This window comes from Monodon monoceros, unplaced genomic scaffold (assembly GCF_005190385.1).
Source record: "Monodon monoceros isolate NGI ecotype Baffin Bay Population unplaced genomic scaffold, NGI_Narwhal_1 Super_Scaffold_18, whole genome shotgun sequence".
NCBI classification, from domain to species: Eukaryota; Metazoa; Chordata; class Mammalia; order Artiodactyla; family Monodontidae; genus Monodon; species Monodon monoceros.
This window is the reverse complement of record NW_021703774.1, coordinates 178840179-178855573: the sequence shown is the minus strand read 5'-3', so window position 1 is coordinate 178855573 and position 15395 is coordinate 178840179. Positions and strand designations below refer to the sequence as shown.

The window sequence follows — 15395 nt, the reverse complement described above, 5'->3', positions numbered from 1 at the left end:
GCTGACGAGATGTGTTCACACCACCCCAGCTTTCCCTGATCCCCTAATGTGACACACTGCCGAGATGAGTTCACACCACCCGAGCTATCTCTGATTTACTGTCAGACTTCAAATGTTCTTCGCGCTCAGAGCTCCTGCCCAGGGCCCCATGTCCCAAGTAAGCCCAAGGCTTGAAGAGGAAATGAATGAAGAGGTTAGAAACACACAGATCAGATGTCTTGAGGGAAAGATGTAAATTTGTTCATCCTGAAGTTCATTTTCAATTGTTGAATCAAAGAACCTGTTTAAATCCTTAAAAATATAATTTAAGCTGTTCTTTTAAAAAAATCTTTTGTTTTCATTAAAACTGGGCAAAAAGATTATATAACAACACTCATGGGCTTATAATGCTCTGACCACTTACGACGTATACCCTTCCCCCCAAACCACCCACTCTAACGCTCCCAAGCAATTCAGGAGGAGGGGGCATTCGGGGCGCCCCACTCACGTGGAATTCCGTCGTGTTGAGGATGTGGCGCCCATCGGGGCTCCAGCAGGAAGCCACCAGCCCTGCCGAACCCTCGTCTATTTTGCAGTGCCACTCTGGCTGCTCCAAAGACCACACCTACAGTCACAAGAGAGAGACGAGTCAGTGCGCTACGTAGGCTTGAAGACAACCGGCCAAGAGCTGTGTGGAGGCAAACACGGGCGAGCCCTCGGAATCTTCCAGCACGAAGGGCTGGGCCTGGGTTGCACCACAGAGGTAAGGCGCGCTTCTCGGTGACAGCGTGTTGCCGTGCTTCGAAGGGTGCACCCCTCTGCTATCCCTGAGACCTCACTTAGTTAGGTTTGGGGTCTACAACAAGACACATCTCAGCGCTCCCACACAGGACGAGCGAGTTGCTGGGCTGCCCTCTGAACACTGCCTGTTACTGAGTTAACTTGGTTACAGATCAAGGACACTTAAGTGTCTTCTTATCTTAAAAGTACTTAAACTATGAGCGAACTATTAACGGCCTTTGAGCTGTGCTGCCTCTTCTTCCAGACCGGCAGGGCACAGGACAAGGCCCTTCGCGGGGGCTACGCTCCGGGACAGGGGGCGTCCGAGCCTCGGGCCACAAACCTGCACCAGCCCCCGCTTGTAGAGGGCACACAGGATGAAGAGCGAGTCGGCCGACCACTCGATGTGCTGGATCTGGTCCAGGCACGTGTACAGCTGGCAGATCTGGAGGGTGTTGGCATCCCGGACCACTAACCGGTACTGGACGCAGGAAGCCTGGAGAGGGAGGAGAGAAGCGGGCGGTGTGGGCTCTGGAGGGGAGTGCTCTCGGCGCGGCCCTCCAGCCAGGGGCTGCCTCCTTCTCTCCCTGCACACACGCTTCCTGCCTAGATGGCCTCGTGCTCATCACGTGGACAGCCTGTTCTCAACAAAGAGAAGTTAATGGAAGATAAAACTGAAATGTGCAAACCAGGTGCCCAAACTGTTGAATCCCCGGAGAAAGTATTATTTTCAAACTCTCTACTGGAGTCATGTTCTACTTTCTTCACTGTGGGACTAACTCTGAAGCAGGAAATGGCAGTGCGGAGAGGCCCATCTGTAAACAACCCAATCCTCTCTGCTTCCATCACCTGCAGACAACCTGTAAGGAGTGAGCAGGGAGGTGCAGGGCTGCGGGGGAGGACGACCCCAGAAGCGCAGTTCCCTTCTGTTCAATGTCTGACTTGGAGCCTAAGCAACAGAAAGTCAACATACAGGTTTGAAATTCTGCAGGTGTAAGGACGCTTCATAAATGCTCATTGACCTGTGATGAGAGAACAGAAAAGACATGTTGGTCTCTGCCCTCAGATCCTGACACAGGGCTCCTGAATGAAACCCGTGCAATTTCCTGGGTGACAGGAGCATCTTTTGTTCTAGAGTGGCAACTCTGGGTGGGCTCCTGGATGGGGCTGTCACCCGGAAGACCAAGCCAAGATCAGAAGCTTGGAAATTTCAGCCCCACCCCCCTTTCTCTTCGGCGAAAAGGACTAAAAATGGAGTTAATGATGGCTCAGGCCCATGCGATGAAGGCCCCGTAAAATCCCAATAATACGGGGTTCAGAGCTTCCAGGGGGGTGAGCACAACCAGACACGGAGGGTGACGCACCCCAGATTCACAGGGACAGACGCTTCTGCACTCAGGGCCCCCCGGACCTCACCCTGTGTATCTCTTCATCTGGCTGCTCATCCGTGTCCTTCACCATATCCTTTAATAAACTGGTAAACGTGTTTCTCTGAGTGCTGTGAGTCACTCTAGCAAATCAATGGAACCCAAAGAGGACATCATGGAACCTCTGACCTATAGCCAGTTGGTCAGATGCACAGGTGACAACCTGGACCTGCAACTGGCGTCTGAAGGGGGAGGAAGCAGTCTTGTGGGACTGAGCCCCTAACCTGTTGGACCTGGCGCTCTCTCCAGGTAGACAGTGTCGGAATTGAGTCAAACTGTAGGACACCCAGCTGGCGTGGTGGACAACTGCTTGGTGTGGGGGAAAAACCCCACACGGTTGGTGACCAGATGTGTCAGAAGTGTTGAGTGTGGCAGTCGTGTGGGATTCATAGGAGGAAGGGCTGGGGGGTTCTTACACACCCACATTAACTTATTCCTAATCCTGACTCTGAAAAGTTTAAGTGTTAATACAGTTTTCTTAAAGATACAGTTACTTTATGTCTATATTTGTTAATAATATCCAAATCCAAGCAAATAATTTCTATGATTGAGTAAACGTACCTGCTAATAGGAGAGTACCTCACAGTTCAAAAATCAAGAACTGACTTTTCAATGTTAATTGCTTCATTTTTGTATTTATCAAGGTCAAACTGGATTATTGGATTTTTGTTTTATAAACTCCCATTAAAAAAAAGCCACAAGAGGGACTTCCCTGGTGGCGCAGTGGTTAAGAATCCGCCTGCCAATGCAGGGGACACGGGTTCGAGCCCTGGTCTGGGAAGATCCTACATGCCACAGAGCAACTAAGCCCGTGTGCCACAAATACTGAGCCTGCGCTCTAGAGACCGCGAGCCACAACTGCTGAAGCCCGTGTGCCACAACTACTGAAGCCTGCACACCTAGAGCCCGTGCACTGCAACGAAGAGTAGCCCCTGCTCGCTGCAACTAGAGAAAAGCCCGCACACAGCAACGAAGACCCAACACAGCCAAAAAAAAAAAAAAGGCCACATGAGTTTTGCATGGGAAAAGGAGAGTAGGGGAGGGATTGCAGATTAGAAACACTATGTGTCCCATGCCTATCTTTTCATATTGTAGCTTTGAAAGCTGTGATCAGTTACAATAAACTCCTTACAAAATGGAATGTTTGTAGCAACACTTGGAAAAACCATATCAGATCTGTTACAAGATATTAAAAATGGCAACATGGCCCTACTTTTTCCAGCACCTAGGATAGAGCTTGGAAGAACATGGTTCCAGTAACATTACTGTCTAGTGCTCACGATATTTAAATCAGAAATATCTGATTATTTTGGTGTAAAACCCAAAAAAGTACCAAAATTAAATGAGGAAATATAACCTCTCTCTTTATAATTCACTAGAATTTTCAAAAATGACCAAAGGGGGGTGAACCCCTAACGTATGCGGGAGTATTTTGAATATACCAAGGTTTTTTGGGGTGCCATTTAAGCTAAAGACATTTTGTATTTTGGAGCTGAATGCCATATTATGTGATTTAGAATAAAACCTCCACAAAGAAGGCAAACGTGTACATCCATCCTCAAAGAACTAGATAAGGATGAAAGGAATGTTAACAAAACTCGAACTGAGAAAAGAATCAGGAAGCATCGGTTACTAATTAGTGAAACTAAGCACACTTTTTATAAAGCATAATTTTTCTTCTTCATGTCTTTCCAATGCCAATTATCCCTCACCCACCACATGCCCTCACCCTAAGATTCTGAGGATATACACGGGTCACGCTGGTATATTTCAAAACTTAACTTTCATGTACAAGACAGCTCAGTGATGTCAGAAGCATTCTGCCACCCATGGAATCGGCAGCTCCGATCTCAAGAGTGCGGACAACTCTCTTTATCTGCGCATAGAAAGCTGTTATCTAAATCATTCATCTGGCATGTAGTAGAAACGGGTGAAGAGGGCTGGGAAAGGCGACAACAAGCAGCCGCACCACCGCACCAGTTTACAGCCAACTGGTAGACTATATACGTGCCTTTTGCGACAAACTAACAACAACGATCCGATATCTCCTGTGTCCTCAAATCTGTGAAGGCAGCATTGCTTTTACCTGCCTTTAACAGATGGAAACCCAGGTGCAGGCATCAGGCGGCTTCCTGGGTTCCCAGGCTGCAGCATCTTCCCAGGTCCCCTTCTCAGGGTCACCTGTCTGCAGCACCTGCCCGGGGCCCACACCTGCAGACCCTCGAGCTCCCTCCATCCGGGCCCAGCGGCCGCCCCGCTCTCCGCTCCATGGGTCCCCCCCTCCCGGTGAGGACAGGCGCCTCCCCGCTGAGGGCCCACCCTCGGCCCAGGCCCCGCGGCCGCTCACCAGGTACTTGCCGTCCGGGGAGAACTTGCAGAGCAGGCTGGAGAGCTTGAACACCTCTGAGAAGTTCATGGCGGCCGCTGGACCCCACGACCGCGAAACCCAGCCCGCCCAGTCCGCCGCAACCGCCCCTCCGCGACCGGAAGTGACGGAGGACGAGCGCCGCAGCCAGTCAGGGCTCCGGGCGGACGCGTGCATTGTGGGGCTTGTAGTTCGCCACCCGGCACCCCGCGCGCCGCCGCGCCTTAAAGGAGACGCGGCGTTTCGTCCCACCCGGGATTTCCGCCGGTGCTCGGGTGTGGGAAGGTCCCCTTCAGCTAGGGTTGTCAGATAAAATGCAGAAAGTGCACTTAAACTGAATTTCACATAAACAACGAATCATTTTCTAGGATAAATATGTTCCCAAATACCACATGGCACGTATTTATGCTGAAAAACTACCCCCTTATCTGAAATTCAAATTTAACTGGCGTCCTGTGTGTCTGTGTATTTATATTCATATATTTATATTTAATGTAAAGACATATTTACATGTAAATGTATTCAAACATAAACATGCGCTTGTGTATAGAATATATAATATAGCGCATAATACGTATATTATATTTTATACATGGAGTATGAATAAATATTCGTTATTCTTTGTTTGTCTTTTGGCTAAATCGGCAACTATGCCTGCAGCAAGGCCCTCACTTCACGCTCAGGAGCTGCTCTGATCCAGGAAGTAACGAATTTGACGCTTGCTCCGCACGGAGAGCGCGTGGATCGCGCGCACCCGCTTGTCCATCTCACGCGCGCACCTGCGCTCGGACCCGCGAGGAGGAGAAGGACACCCGGGGCCCCGCCGCACCCGCCCTCCGCACGGACGGGAGCAAGCAGCTGCGGTCGGCGCTGTTTCTGCCGACCTTGTCTGCCCCGTGAGGGCTTTGTCCCCTCGCCCACTAGGGACTCCGGGTCCTCTTCACCCAACATCAGCCTCCCCCCACACCCCCGCTAGGCCCTGCCGGCGCCTCTGCCGCCCCAAGATGACACGGACCCTGACACCCAACCCCGCCCCTGCGTTCTCAGAATCGAGACCCGGCCCGGGTCCTCCTCGCACCTCCGCGAGCCGGGCCCGCGTCTTCGCCCTGCGGAAGCCCACCGACTTCCCAGAACGAACGGGTAGGAGATGCGTACAGGCGTCCTGCTCGGCGGTGCCGGCCTTTTTTTTTTTCCCTGGCCAGATCAAACCCTGTGTGATTCGTCTTTGGGCGCCCCCCCCTTACCCCGCACCTTGCAAACAGTAGGTTAGCCATAAAGGTGTGTGGCAGTCAGCCAGACGGGCCAGGTGAGGTGCGGACGCCGTGCACCAGTCCGGGGCTGCGCACAGTTCCACGGCAACATTGTCGCGTGGGTTCCCCTGGCCTGGGAGCCTCGGTCGGAGGGAGATAACGGGTCCCTTGAGCACCAGAAGGCAGCGTACAGCACGTGCCCGCCGCCTAGAGCCTTCAAAATTCGCCAGCGCGTCGGGTTCTCCAGCCGAGGCCCTAGGACTGGGTGAGAGCCCTGAAGAGCCCGTCTGCCCTGCGGGGGACGCGGACCATGGAGCCACAAGTGTCGGGGCCTGAGGGAAGTCTTCGCCTGAGGCGATCTCTGCGCGTAGAAAGCAATCCCCAGTGCACGACCCACGTGTCGCCTTGGACACCCGTGCGTACCTGCGCAACGCGAAACGGAATCCGGCCCCGGGGGCCGGGGGCGGGGTGGGAGGCGGCGGCGACCCGGGAGTGTTTGCGTACAGAATTATTATTCCCTGGGGGCCGTGGTCATATTCTCCGCCCAGGAAGAAAGCAGGCTGGAGCCGAGAGTCGCGTCCAGAGGGTCCCCGCGGATCCGTAATGCGGGCCGGGGCCGAAGCGAGGCCGTGACCTCCGCTGGGTGAGCGGTGTAGGTGGCGCGCCCTCCGGGGCGAAGGAGCCCGGCTAGTACCACCCGGAAGCAAGCGGCTCCATTTAACCCCGGATCCTGGGGTCGCGACCTTCACCCCTGTCCCTAGCAGGTCACAGCCAATGCGGACACTCCGCAGACCTGGGTGGCGGCGTGCCTACGATGCGCGGCCCTTCCCCTTCCCCTTGGATTCCCAGCGCCCGGCGCGCAGAGGTCCCGCGCCAGTGGGGGAGGAGGAGGGAGACCCGGAAGATGCGATGTCTCGGGGAAAGGAAGGCGTCGGGACGCGGAGTCTGCATCTCTGCCCCACACCCCGGCTTCCGCGCGCCCTTGCCCTCGCTCCCAAGCCGGTCGAGGGTCGCCGTCCCATCTCCGCAGCAGCAGGGCCCCGGCGCCCAGCCCGCGATCAGCCCGAGGCAGGCCCCGCCGGGGCCGACAGGGGCGACGCGCGCCAAAAGGCGGCGGGAAGGAGGCGGGGCGGAGCGTGCCCCGGGACCCCGACTTGGACGCGGCCAGCTGGGGGGGCGGAGCGCCGGGCGGCAACCTTGGCCCCAGCCTGGCCCCGCCGCCCAGCGCTCCTCCTGCCAACGGCTGAGCGGCCCGCGCTGCCTTCCCGCCGGCCGGCTACGGAAGGCGCTAACGCCCGCGGCCACCCCTCCCCGCGGCGCCTCCCCTCCCCGCGCCCATATAACCCGCCTCGGCGGCCCGCGCCCGCCCTGCCTCCCCGCCCGCGCCCGCGCCCGCCCAGCTGCATCCGCCTGTCGGCCCGCGTCTGCCTTGCGCCCCCGAAGGGGTTACGCGGCTAAGCCGGGGCGGGCTAGGGCATAGATTCCTGGGGCTCCGACGGCACCAGGTAGGCAGCGCGGGGACCTGGCGCGAGGGGCTTGGGCGCGGTTGGGCTCCGCCGGCGGGGCCTGAGCTCAGGGCAGCCGGCGCACTGGCTCGCGGCTCCGAAGCTGGGAGGCGGTTAGAGGAGACCGTGTGCACGAACTCGAGAGAGGGTGACATGGAGGCTACCCCGAGTCCGACCAGCTCGTGGGGCGGGGCACGTGGGGCGGCGGGGAGCCCGGGTCGGAGTCCAGCCGGCCAGGAGATGCGGCGTCCTGCCAGCAGTGCGGCGGCCTTTGGGGCCTGGAGCAGCCTCCCTGGGATTCCCAGAGGGCCTGCCTGGGGTTAACCCCTCTCCACCTCCGCTTCAAGGGGACGTGGAGAATGCGACCCCGGGGAGAGGCTCGTTCGGGGGTGCAGGCGCCTGTTGCTGACGAGCCCCTCCCCGCCGGCCCCCACTCCCTCTGCACCTGCGAGGGCTGTTACCGATCCGGAGGCGTTAGCCGCCCCACTCCTCACAAGGCTGAGTGAAACCCAGGTCTTCCCCTGGACCCGGAAAACTGGGCATGACCCCTAAGCTGGTCCCAGGGAGCCAGGTTCCAGAGCGGCATCTCTTGGTGGCCCTGAGCTGGCCCGGGTGCCCCACCTGTCTGCCTCCTGAGTCTGTTCCAACTGGGGAGAGGATGGGTCAGAATGTGGTCCCTGGGCCGCCGGCCTGGCCAGAGGTGACACCTCTTTCCTGGATCCCTTCTCTCCTGGTCCTCCTGGCCTCGCACTCACCCTCCTTTTAGGCCCTGGACTGCGGGGTGGGGGGTAGTTATTATTACCTTCTTACTCAGCTCGTATTTTTGTCTGGTCCCTAAGTGGATTTGCACAAAGTATGCACGTGTCTGCATGAATACCTGGGTGACAGGTAGACCATTGTCAGTCAGCAAGGGGCTGGGGGGTGGGGGCGGGCGGGGGAAGTGTGCTGTTATCTCTGACCAGAGGTCATTTGGTCCAAGTATACTGCGGCCTGTTATTAAATACTGGACATTTGGGAGCCATTAGCTCAATGGTTTTCTTTTGTTTTGTTTGCTGACGTTGTTGCTGTTTATTTGTTTTAACCTTAATAATTAGCTTTGGGGGAAAATGCACTGTATACCAAAAATCCAGCGCCCATCTTTCGATTTACTCAGTAAAAGTGTAAAAAGAATTGTATTGAGAACAAAAAGACACTATTTAAAAACTTGCAACGTATGAATGTATGAGTTATGCGTGTGATTTTAAAAATAAGATAAAAAGGTGGGCGGGTACCAGAAGCTGTCAGGGTGTCCGCAGGAGGCTACCAGAGGAATGGGCGCAGGAAGCTCAGCCCTGTCTCGAAGTCCTGGTGAAGGTTCTGGAGAACAGGGTAGCCGTCTCCAAATTCCGCAGGGCAGCCCCATGGAAGGGCCAGTACGGTGCAGTGGTTAATCGTGTGGGTGTGGAGGTCAGAATGTTAGGGTTCAAACCCCCTCTTCACCGCTTACAAGTCAGGGACCTTGAGCAAGTTACCTAACCACTCGAAGCCTCAGTTTACCCATCTGTGAAAAAGGGCAGGAAGAGCCCCTGCCCCAGAGGATTGGGAGAGCAGTAACCAAGACGCCATGCCTAAAGTGGCTAGAACGATGCCTGGCGCCCACAGGTGGGCCCCGTAGTGCCGGCTCTTGGTGCTGCGCCAGAGACTGGAGAACCAGAAGTCCTTGGCGAGGTGGAGGGCATAGTTCCCTAGTAGCCAACAGGTCTCCCCTGGGAGCGGGTGGGGGGAACGGAATGGCTGGCAGGGAGGCAGGAATCTGCCTGTGGTTTGGGTGGAGGCTGATGGCCTCTGTCAGGGGTACTGCAGCAAGAATGCCTCCTTTAGTAGTTATGTATAGGGTATTACCCACATCCACAAGTGGGATGCAAACGACACAGCCAAGATGCCGAGGAAAAGGAGAGACTGAGAATTTGGGGACAGGACCTGGCGGAGGTCCTGCCTGTAGCCAAGGACGGCATTCACCCCAAGATTTCGTTGGTGGCTGAATGGAAGCTGCATGTTCATCTAACTGGGCGACAGTTTCCGGTCACCAAACTCAAGGGGAATTTATCCTCCAGAGACTTGTGTAAAAGATACCGCACACAGGTTGAACTTTGCGTTTGCAAAAAAAACTCCAAAAAGCAAAACCCAGAAACATTCTTCAATTGTGCGTTTCTTCTATCCAGCCCCCATAAAAGGTAAGGGCACATCCTTATTTTCCAGTTTGGGCGTTTCTGTGGGAGTGCTGAGTCAGTGTTTTAAAACTAGTCATTTTCTGATTTAGTTTCACACAGCAAAAAGGAAAAAAGAAACTGAGAGGTGTGGTCCCTTGTCACCCTGACCATGCTTCTGTCTGGATGGTAAAGGCCTAACTATGATGGGGATTGTGTCCCCAGGACACTGTGTGACAATTTACCCCTGCAAATTGCTGTCAGGTGATCCCATGTCCTGCCCAGATTTCTAGAACATGGAAAACACATCTGGAACTAGCAGCATCCATTTGTGTGTAACCAGAACATACAATGTCTTTTCTTTTTTTAATTTGCCTTAAGTAGGTTACATAGGACGCCCGGACAATCGTTTCTCTGTGTGTAACGCAGAGGAAAATTGATTCTGTACAAGAAAATCTCCCTCTGCTCGTCGGGCTTCAAGTTAAAGACAGCTTTCACCGAAGCCGGCTCTGAGAGTCTGCACCAGTGGGCATAAACTTTCCATCTGTCCCCACCCTTCGTGTCCACTCTCTGGCTGGGGTATTCCTTTGCAGACCAGACATTTGCTCCTCAAAAGTGCTTTCTTTTCCTGGAGATGCTCCCCCGAATCAGAGACCCAAAGAGAACAAAGCTTCTTCCCAACGGAATCACTGATATTTTCAGTGTGCGTGGCAGCTGCTACGGACATCTCAAAATTTCGTTTGTGCTTGTCACTGAGTTGAAACGAGTCGCCAGACATGCCGCCCGCGGCCCCATCATCACCATCTCACAAATGTGCTTTTATTTTATTTTTATTTTGCCTGAGCCACACGGCTTGTGGAATCTTAGTTCCCCGACCGGGGATTGATCCTGTGCCCTCGGCAGTGAAAGCACAGAGTCCTAACCACTGGACCGCCAGGGAATTCCCCCAAATTTGCTTTTAGATATCATCATAACTGTGTTAGTTTCCTGGGGCTGCCATAGCAGATGACCACGAACTAGGGGGCTTAAAACAATTTTAAAAAAAAACCATTCTCTCAGGGTCTGGAGTCCAGAATGCCCAAATCCAGGTGTGGGCAGGGCTAGTTCCCTCTGGAGGCTCTGAGGCGGAATCCGTCTGCGTCTCACTCCCAGCTTCCTGGGCTTGTAGACGCATCACCCCAATCCCTGCCTCCGTGTTCACATGGGCTTCTCTCTGTGTCTGTGTCTCCCCTTCGCTGCCTCTTATGAGGACACTTGTCATTGGATTTAGGGCCCACGCTAATCCAGGGTGATCCCATCTTCAGATCTTTATCTTACACATCTGCAAAGGCCCTAATTTCTAAGGCTCTGGGTAGACATATCTTTTGAGGGGGGGTTGCCATTCAGCCCACTAGAATAACCATAATTCAATGTAATTGGTTTCCTTTGTAATTTTTTTTTTTTTTTTTTTTTTTTTTTGGCCTGCACCGCGTGGCTTGTGGGATCTCAGTTCCCTGGCCAGGGATCGAACCCGGGCCGCGCACTAGGCCACCAGGGAACTCCCTGAAATATTCTTCTGAGAAGAAGTCCTAAGCCTTCGGGCTGCCCAGGGGCCAGGACACAAAAGGTGAGGAAACGTTCTAAGCCACGTCCCTCTTTGCTCAAAGAGGCACAAGGGACACCCCAGTCTGTTCTAAGCACAGCCAAGCGTGCAGGGTCCGCTCTCCGAGCTTACGGGCTCTTCCCCATGCCACCCCTCCCCACACATCTACAGCCCCTGCACCCTGGAAAGCAGGCTTCAAACCCCACCACCCCCTCTCCCCGGGGACTGCGTGGGTCACCACAGCCCCCAGAGTAGGGAGGGAGAACAGACACACACACAGCGGCTTTGGGCCATCGGTGCCAGAGAGGCGCTTAGAGGTGGGCAGGCGGGCGGGACGTTCAGCCTGCGGGCGGTGGGGGATTGGGGAGGAGCCTTGGAGGCAACCGGACCCAGGAGAGAGGTCAAGCAGCAGGGAGGGCTCTGCTAGGCTCGGAGAGAGGAGATGGGGGTCCCGAGGCCAGGTCTCAGGGCCGTGGAGTGGACGTTTCGGGTGGCACCAGAGGGTCTGTGGCTGGGACACTCTGTGGACCTTGGACTTGGAATAGGTCCCCCAAAGAGTGAGCCCCGGAACGGACCTGGGAGCTGGGGGGGCGGGGACCCCGGAGGGAGAACCGTGCTTCAGCCCCGCCCGCCTCTTCTGTTCTCCCGTCCGTGTTTTGGGTCCGGGGACGAGTTATAACCATGACAGTAGACATTCATACGTGCCCCCTCTGATATACATGCATCCGGGCGTTCACCCCACTTGCAGATGTGAAGCTGAAAAGCTCGGATCAAGTGACTAAATCGGACGCAGGGGTTGGTCTGGCCGCCCATGCCCGGCACACCGAGGACAGAGGGCACAGCGGGCAGGGCCCTGGGCTGGTGGTCCAGATAGTTGCTCCACGCCTCGGTCAAGTCCCCAGGCTCTTCGCCCAAGGGGGTGGGGCACACACCTGCCTCCTCGCTGTAGGAGCCCGAGCTGAGACTCCCCTGAGTGGCCCGTGGGAACACACCTGACAGCCCCGGAGGGCAGACACAAGGTGCCCAGGGAAGGCTGGTCCAGCCCCTCCGTCCCCAACAGGCAGGCACAGAGCACCTGGGCATCACCCATCCTGCCTCTCACCAGCCTGGGTGCAGGGCCCTGGGCAGCAGGGCTGGGCTGGGTGCCCAGGGGTCCCTCCTTTGTGGTCCTGCTCGGGGTGGCTGCACGTGGGATGGACCTGTCCGTGGTGTGTCCCCGCCCAGCGCCAGCCAGCAGGTCACTCCCTGAGGCCCTGGGTACCTGTGGGGAGGGGCCGGGGGCTCTAATTGCTCACCCGCTGCTCCGAGATGCCAGGCCCTGTGGGGCGGGCATCTGGGGAAGCCTCTGGCTAATTGGGCAGGTGGCTTCTCCCGGGGGCAGGGATGCCTGGGTTGCGAGAGGTCCTTCGGAGTGGGCGGAGAAGATCCCTCTCACCCCTCCTGCCTGGTTTCCTGCGATTTTAGACGTGGCTTCCTGGGCTGTTTTCTCCGTCAGGGCTGAGACGCGTGAGAAGAAAGTCCCTGGGGTTTCTCTTTGGCAGCCTCCCGGCCTCCGGGCTCACCTGGGCAGTGCCCATTTGCCAGACGGAGGCCGCTTCCACATGTGTGGGGGACAGGCCAGCATGGGGACCAGGAGGGCAGCCAGGGGCCCCGTGTGTTGATGTAGGGGCGGGTGGCTTGAAGAGTGTCTGTCGGCCACGGAGAGGGGTCTCTGCAGAGCCTTTGGGCCTACAGGAGGGAAAGCTGTGCTCCCCGTTTTAGAAGCTTGTGCTTCCCAAGCAGGACACAAATAAACAAATCAAATCACCCTCTCTGCACCAGGCTGCTCCGCACTTAGGGTCCTCGGTCATTTGCATTATGTGCAATGCAAATTTAGCACAATTCCCCACAAGACCGAAGAAGGGTGGCTCCTCATTAGTATGCAGATCAGAGGAGGAACCCCTAGGTATTTACTGCGCTGTGATTTGCAAGGCCCTGTAATTAAAGGCCCTCTCCTTTTTACTCTCACCTCCTCTGCTTCTCTCGCTCAGTGACAACCAACAAACCCCCACCCCGTAATTAGGAGAGACTCCATCTTCTTTTTTTTCTTTTGGAGTCAGGCAAGCTGCAACTTGCTCCTGGCTTCTTAGTTTCTGATCAGGGATGCTCCTTGCCTAATTACTTGGCAGTAATGAAGGAGGAGAACACGGGCTGTGAAAGTCTCCCTGAGCCTTTAGAATGAAGCTGCAAATTAAAAACGAGGTATTGGTAAACAGGACGCTAACTGGATTAATGTGAAAATAATGAATTCTGATAAAAATAGCCAAAGAGACAATTGGAAGATTGAGGTCAGTGTAATTCCAAGAACACCGCCTAATCGTCATCTGGTCCACGTGATGTTTGAAAAGGAGGAGAATAAGAGTAAGAGTCTACTCTTGACAGTGGAACGTGCAGGTTAAAGAAAGTGTAAGAAAGACCCCATGTGAGTAGAGTGTGGGTAGCGCCTGTGATCCTGGCAGGCTGTCTTTTCAGAGTTTTGGGGACTCTGGCCAGGGTCATTTTGAGTGGCCAACAGAACCTCAGGTTGCTGACTTCCTCTTTCTTTCCTCTGCTGTCATTAAACCTCTTTCCATTCCGTTTCTCTCCTCCTGACGAATCCACTCTCCCTAGAAGTGATGGCAGCTGTGCCTCCAGGGACGGGAGCCGGGTCTGGGACGGACGGAGTGGGAGAGACCAGATTGGCCCTGCCTGGACCTTTTGAAATTTGTGCTACTCGACAGCATTTCGTTGACAAAAAAATCCACAGAGGTAAAAAGTGACAGAAGTCACGGCAAGCGTGGCCGACTTTGGAATCAGCCAGCGCAGATCTGCCACGCGACCTGTCAAAAGTCGGCTTTGGTCGATGAGTGGAAAATACCTTCCCCGTAAGGAGAGGATGTGGCCAGATCAGCACTCAGTTGTCCCAGGGAGGGTCCCTTATCTGGGCGTCTCGGGGTGTAGCCGGGGCTTATAAAGAATTGATGTGGCCTCCCTACCTTATGGTCCAAATTAACCCTGAGCCCCTGATGTTTCAGAAATCAGATTAATATTTAATATTTTAGAAAAGTAACATAGTATCTGAATTGTTTGTTTTATAACACTACAAAGGGATCCGATAGAAGCGCTCCACAATCGAGCTCACCCATGTTTCTGCGACGACACACACAGATGTTTACCCTAAACGGCAACAAAGACCATGAAGAGCCTTGTGTCCGTCCGCCCAGTGGCGTGGGCCCCAGACCTAAGGAAAGGCTTTGGGTTTTCTGAGCTTTTTGGATTTCAAAGTTCAGAAAAGGGATGTGGGGCTTCCCTGGTGGCGCAGTGGTTGAGAGTCCGCCTGCCGATGCAGGGGACACGGGTTCGTGCCCCGGTCCGGGAGGATCCCATAAGCCGTGGAGCGGCTGGGCCTGTGAGCCATGGCCGCTGAGCCTGCGCGTCCGGAGCCTGCGCTCCGCAACGGGAGAGGCCACAACGGTGAGAGGCCCGCGTACCGCAAAAAAAAAAAAAAAAAAAAGAAAAGAAAAGGGATATGGAGCAGATGGAAGCAGTATTCTACAGGGGCCTTAACTCTTCATCCATCCATCCATCCATCCTTCTATCACTTGTCATTCATTCCTGAGCGCCCACGGTTTACCAGGCTCTGTTCTGGGGGCTAAGAGCCCACAGCCTTGACCCTCAGTGATATCAGCTTAAAACCAAGATGCCTGCTCCTCAGAGGCCAGGCAGCGAAAGGGGAAGCAGGGCACTGGCTGTGCAAATACGCAGGGCGCTTGCAGGAGCCCAAGCCTCCCCCTGCCGAGGGCCCCTGGGAGCAAGCAGTGGCCCAGAGCGTCCTTTGTTCACGGCCACAGGCGGGGATGGGTCTTGAGCACCGGGACCAGAATGAACTGTGCCCGGAGCTGAGATGGCAGGGCCTCTGGGCAGCTTTGGGGCAGCAGCTTCTCCAAGCCCGTCCTGCCAGCATTTGGAAACTAACATGGACGGCGGGGAGAAGGTTGCGGGACACACAGCAGGTGAGTCAGAAGTTTGGTCAGACTGCTCCTGGAGTCTTCTGAGTCTGCGATGGTGGTTCAGTCCTGAAAAACAAGCGCATCCCAGGAAACACGGGAAGTACGTTGCGCGGGACGCATCTGAAATGGGTAGTTTAGTCAGATGTTTATTTCCTAATGGTTTTTAGGCCCAGCTGTGCTGTGTGATGTTGGATAGGTTCCTCAGCCTCTCTGTGCATCAGTGGCCTCATCTGTAAAACGGAGATGGCAGTCTTTCTCCTGGGTTGACATGATGGCTAAATGGTTCGTGTTTG

General features: G+C 55.2%; 2 protein-coding genes across 8 annotated transcripts in view; one reads left to right on the top strand and one right to left on the bottom strand.

Annotated features, from left to right (window-relative positions):
- WRAP73 (WD repeat containing, antisense to TP73) overlaps positions 1 to 4676 on the bottom strand; it is a 16541-nt gene extending 11865 nt beyond the window's left edge. Inside the window, exons 1-3 of the mRNA XM_029227786.1 lie at positions 4534 to 4676; positions 1103 to 1255; positions 488 to 604 (exon numbers count right to left, since the gene is read on the bottom strand). Coding sequence (XP_029083619.1) covers positions 488 to 604; positions 1103 to 1255; positions 4534 to 4602 — 339 coding nt within the window. The 5' untranslated portion in view covers positions 4603 to 4676. The remainder of the gene's footprint in view (positions 1 to 487; positions 605 to 1102; positions 1256 to 4533) is intronic.
- Positions 4677 to 5992: 1316 nt separating this feature from the next.
- TP73 (tumor protein p73) overlaps positions 5993 to 15395 on the top strand; it is a 72920-nt gene continuing 63517 nt past the window's right edge. Inside the window, exon 1 of one of the 7 annotated variants that reach the window (XM_029227780.1) lies at positions 5993 to 6066. Coding sequence is in view for 3 of the 7 variants with exons in the window: in XM_029227785.1 (XP_029083618.1) it covers positions 14950 to 15105 (156 nt within the window). In the remaining 4 variants the exon portion in view is untranslated. Of the gene's footprint in view, positions 6067 to 7202; positions 7307 to 11072; positions 11099 to 14631; positions 15106 to 15395 lie in introns of those variants that run through there. The other 6 variants (XM_029227777.1, XM_029227784.1, XM_029227778.1 and 3 more) reach the window with 6 other exon arrangements.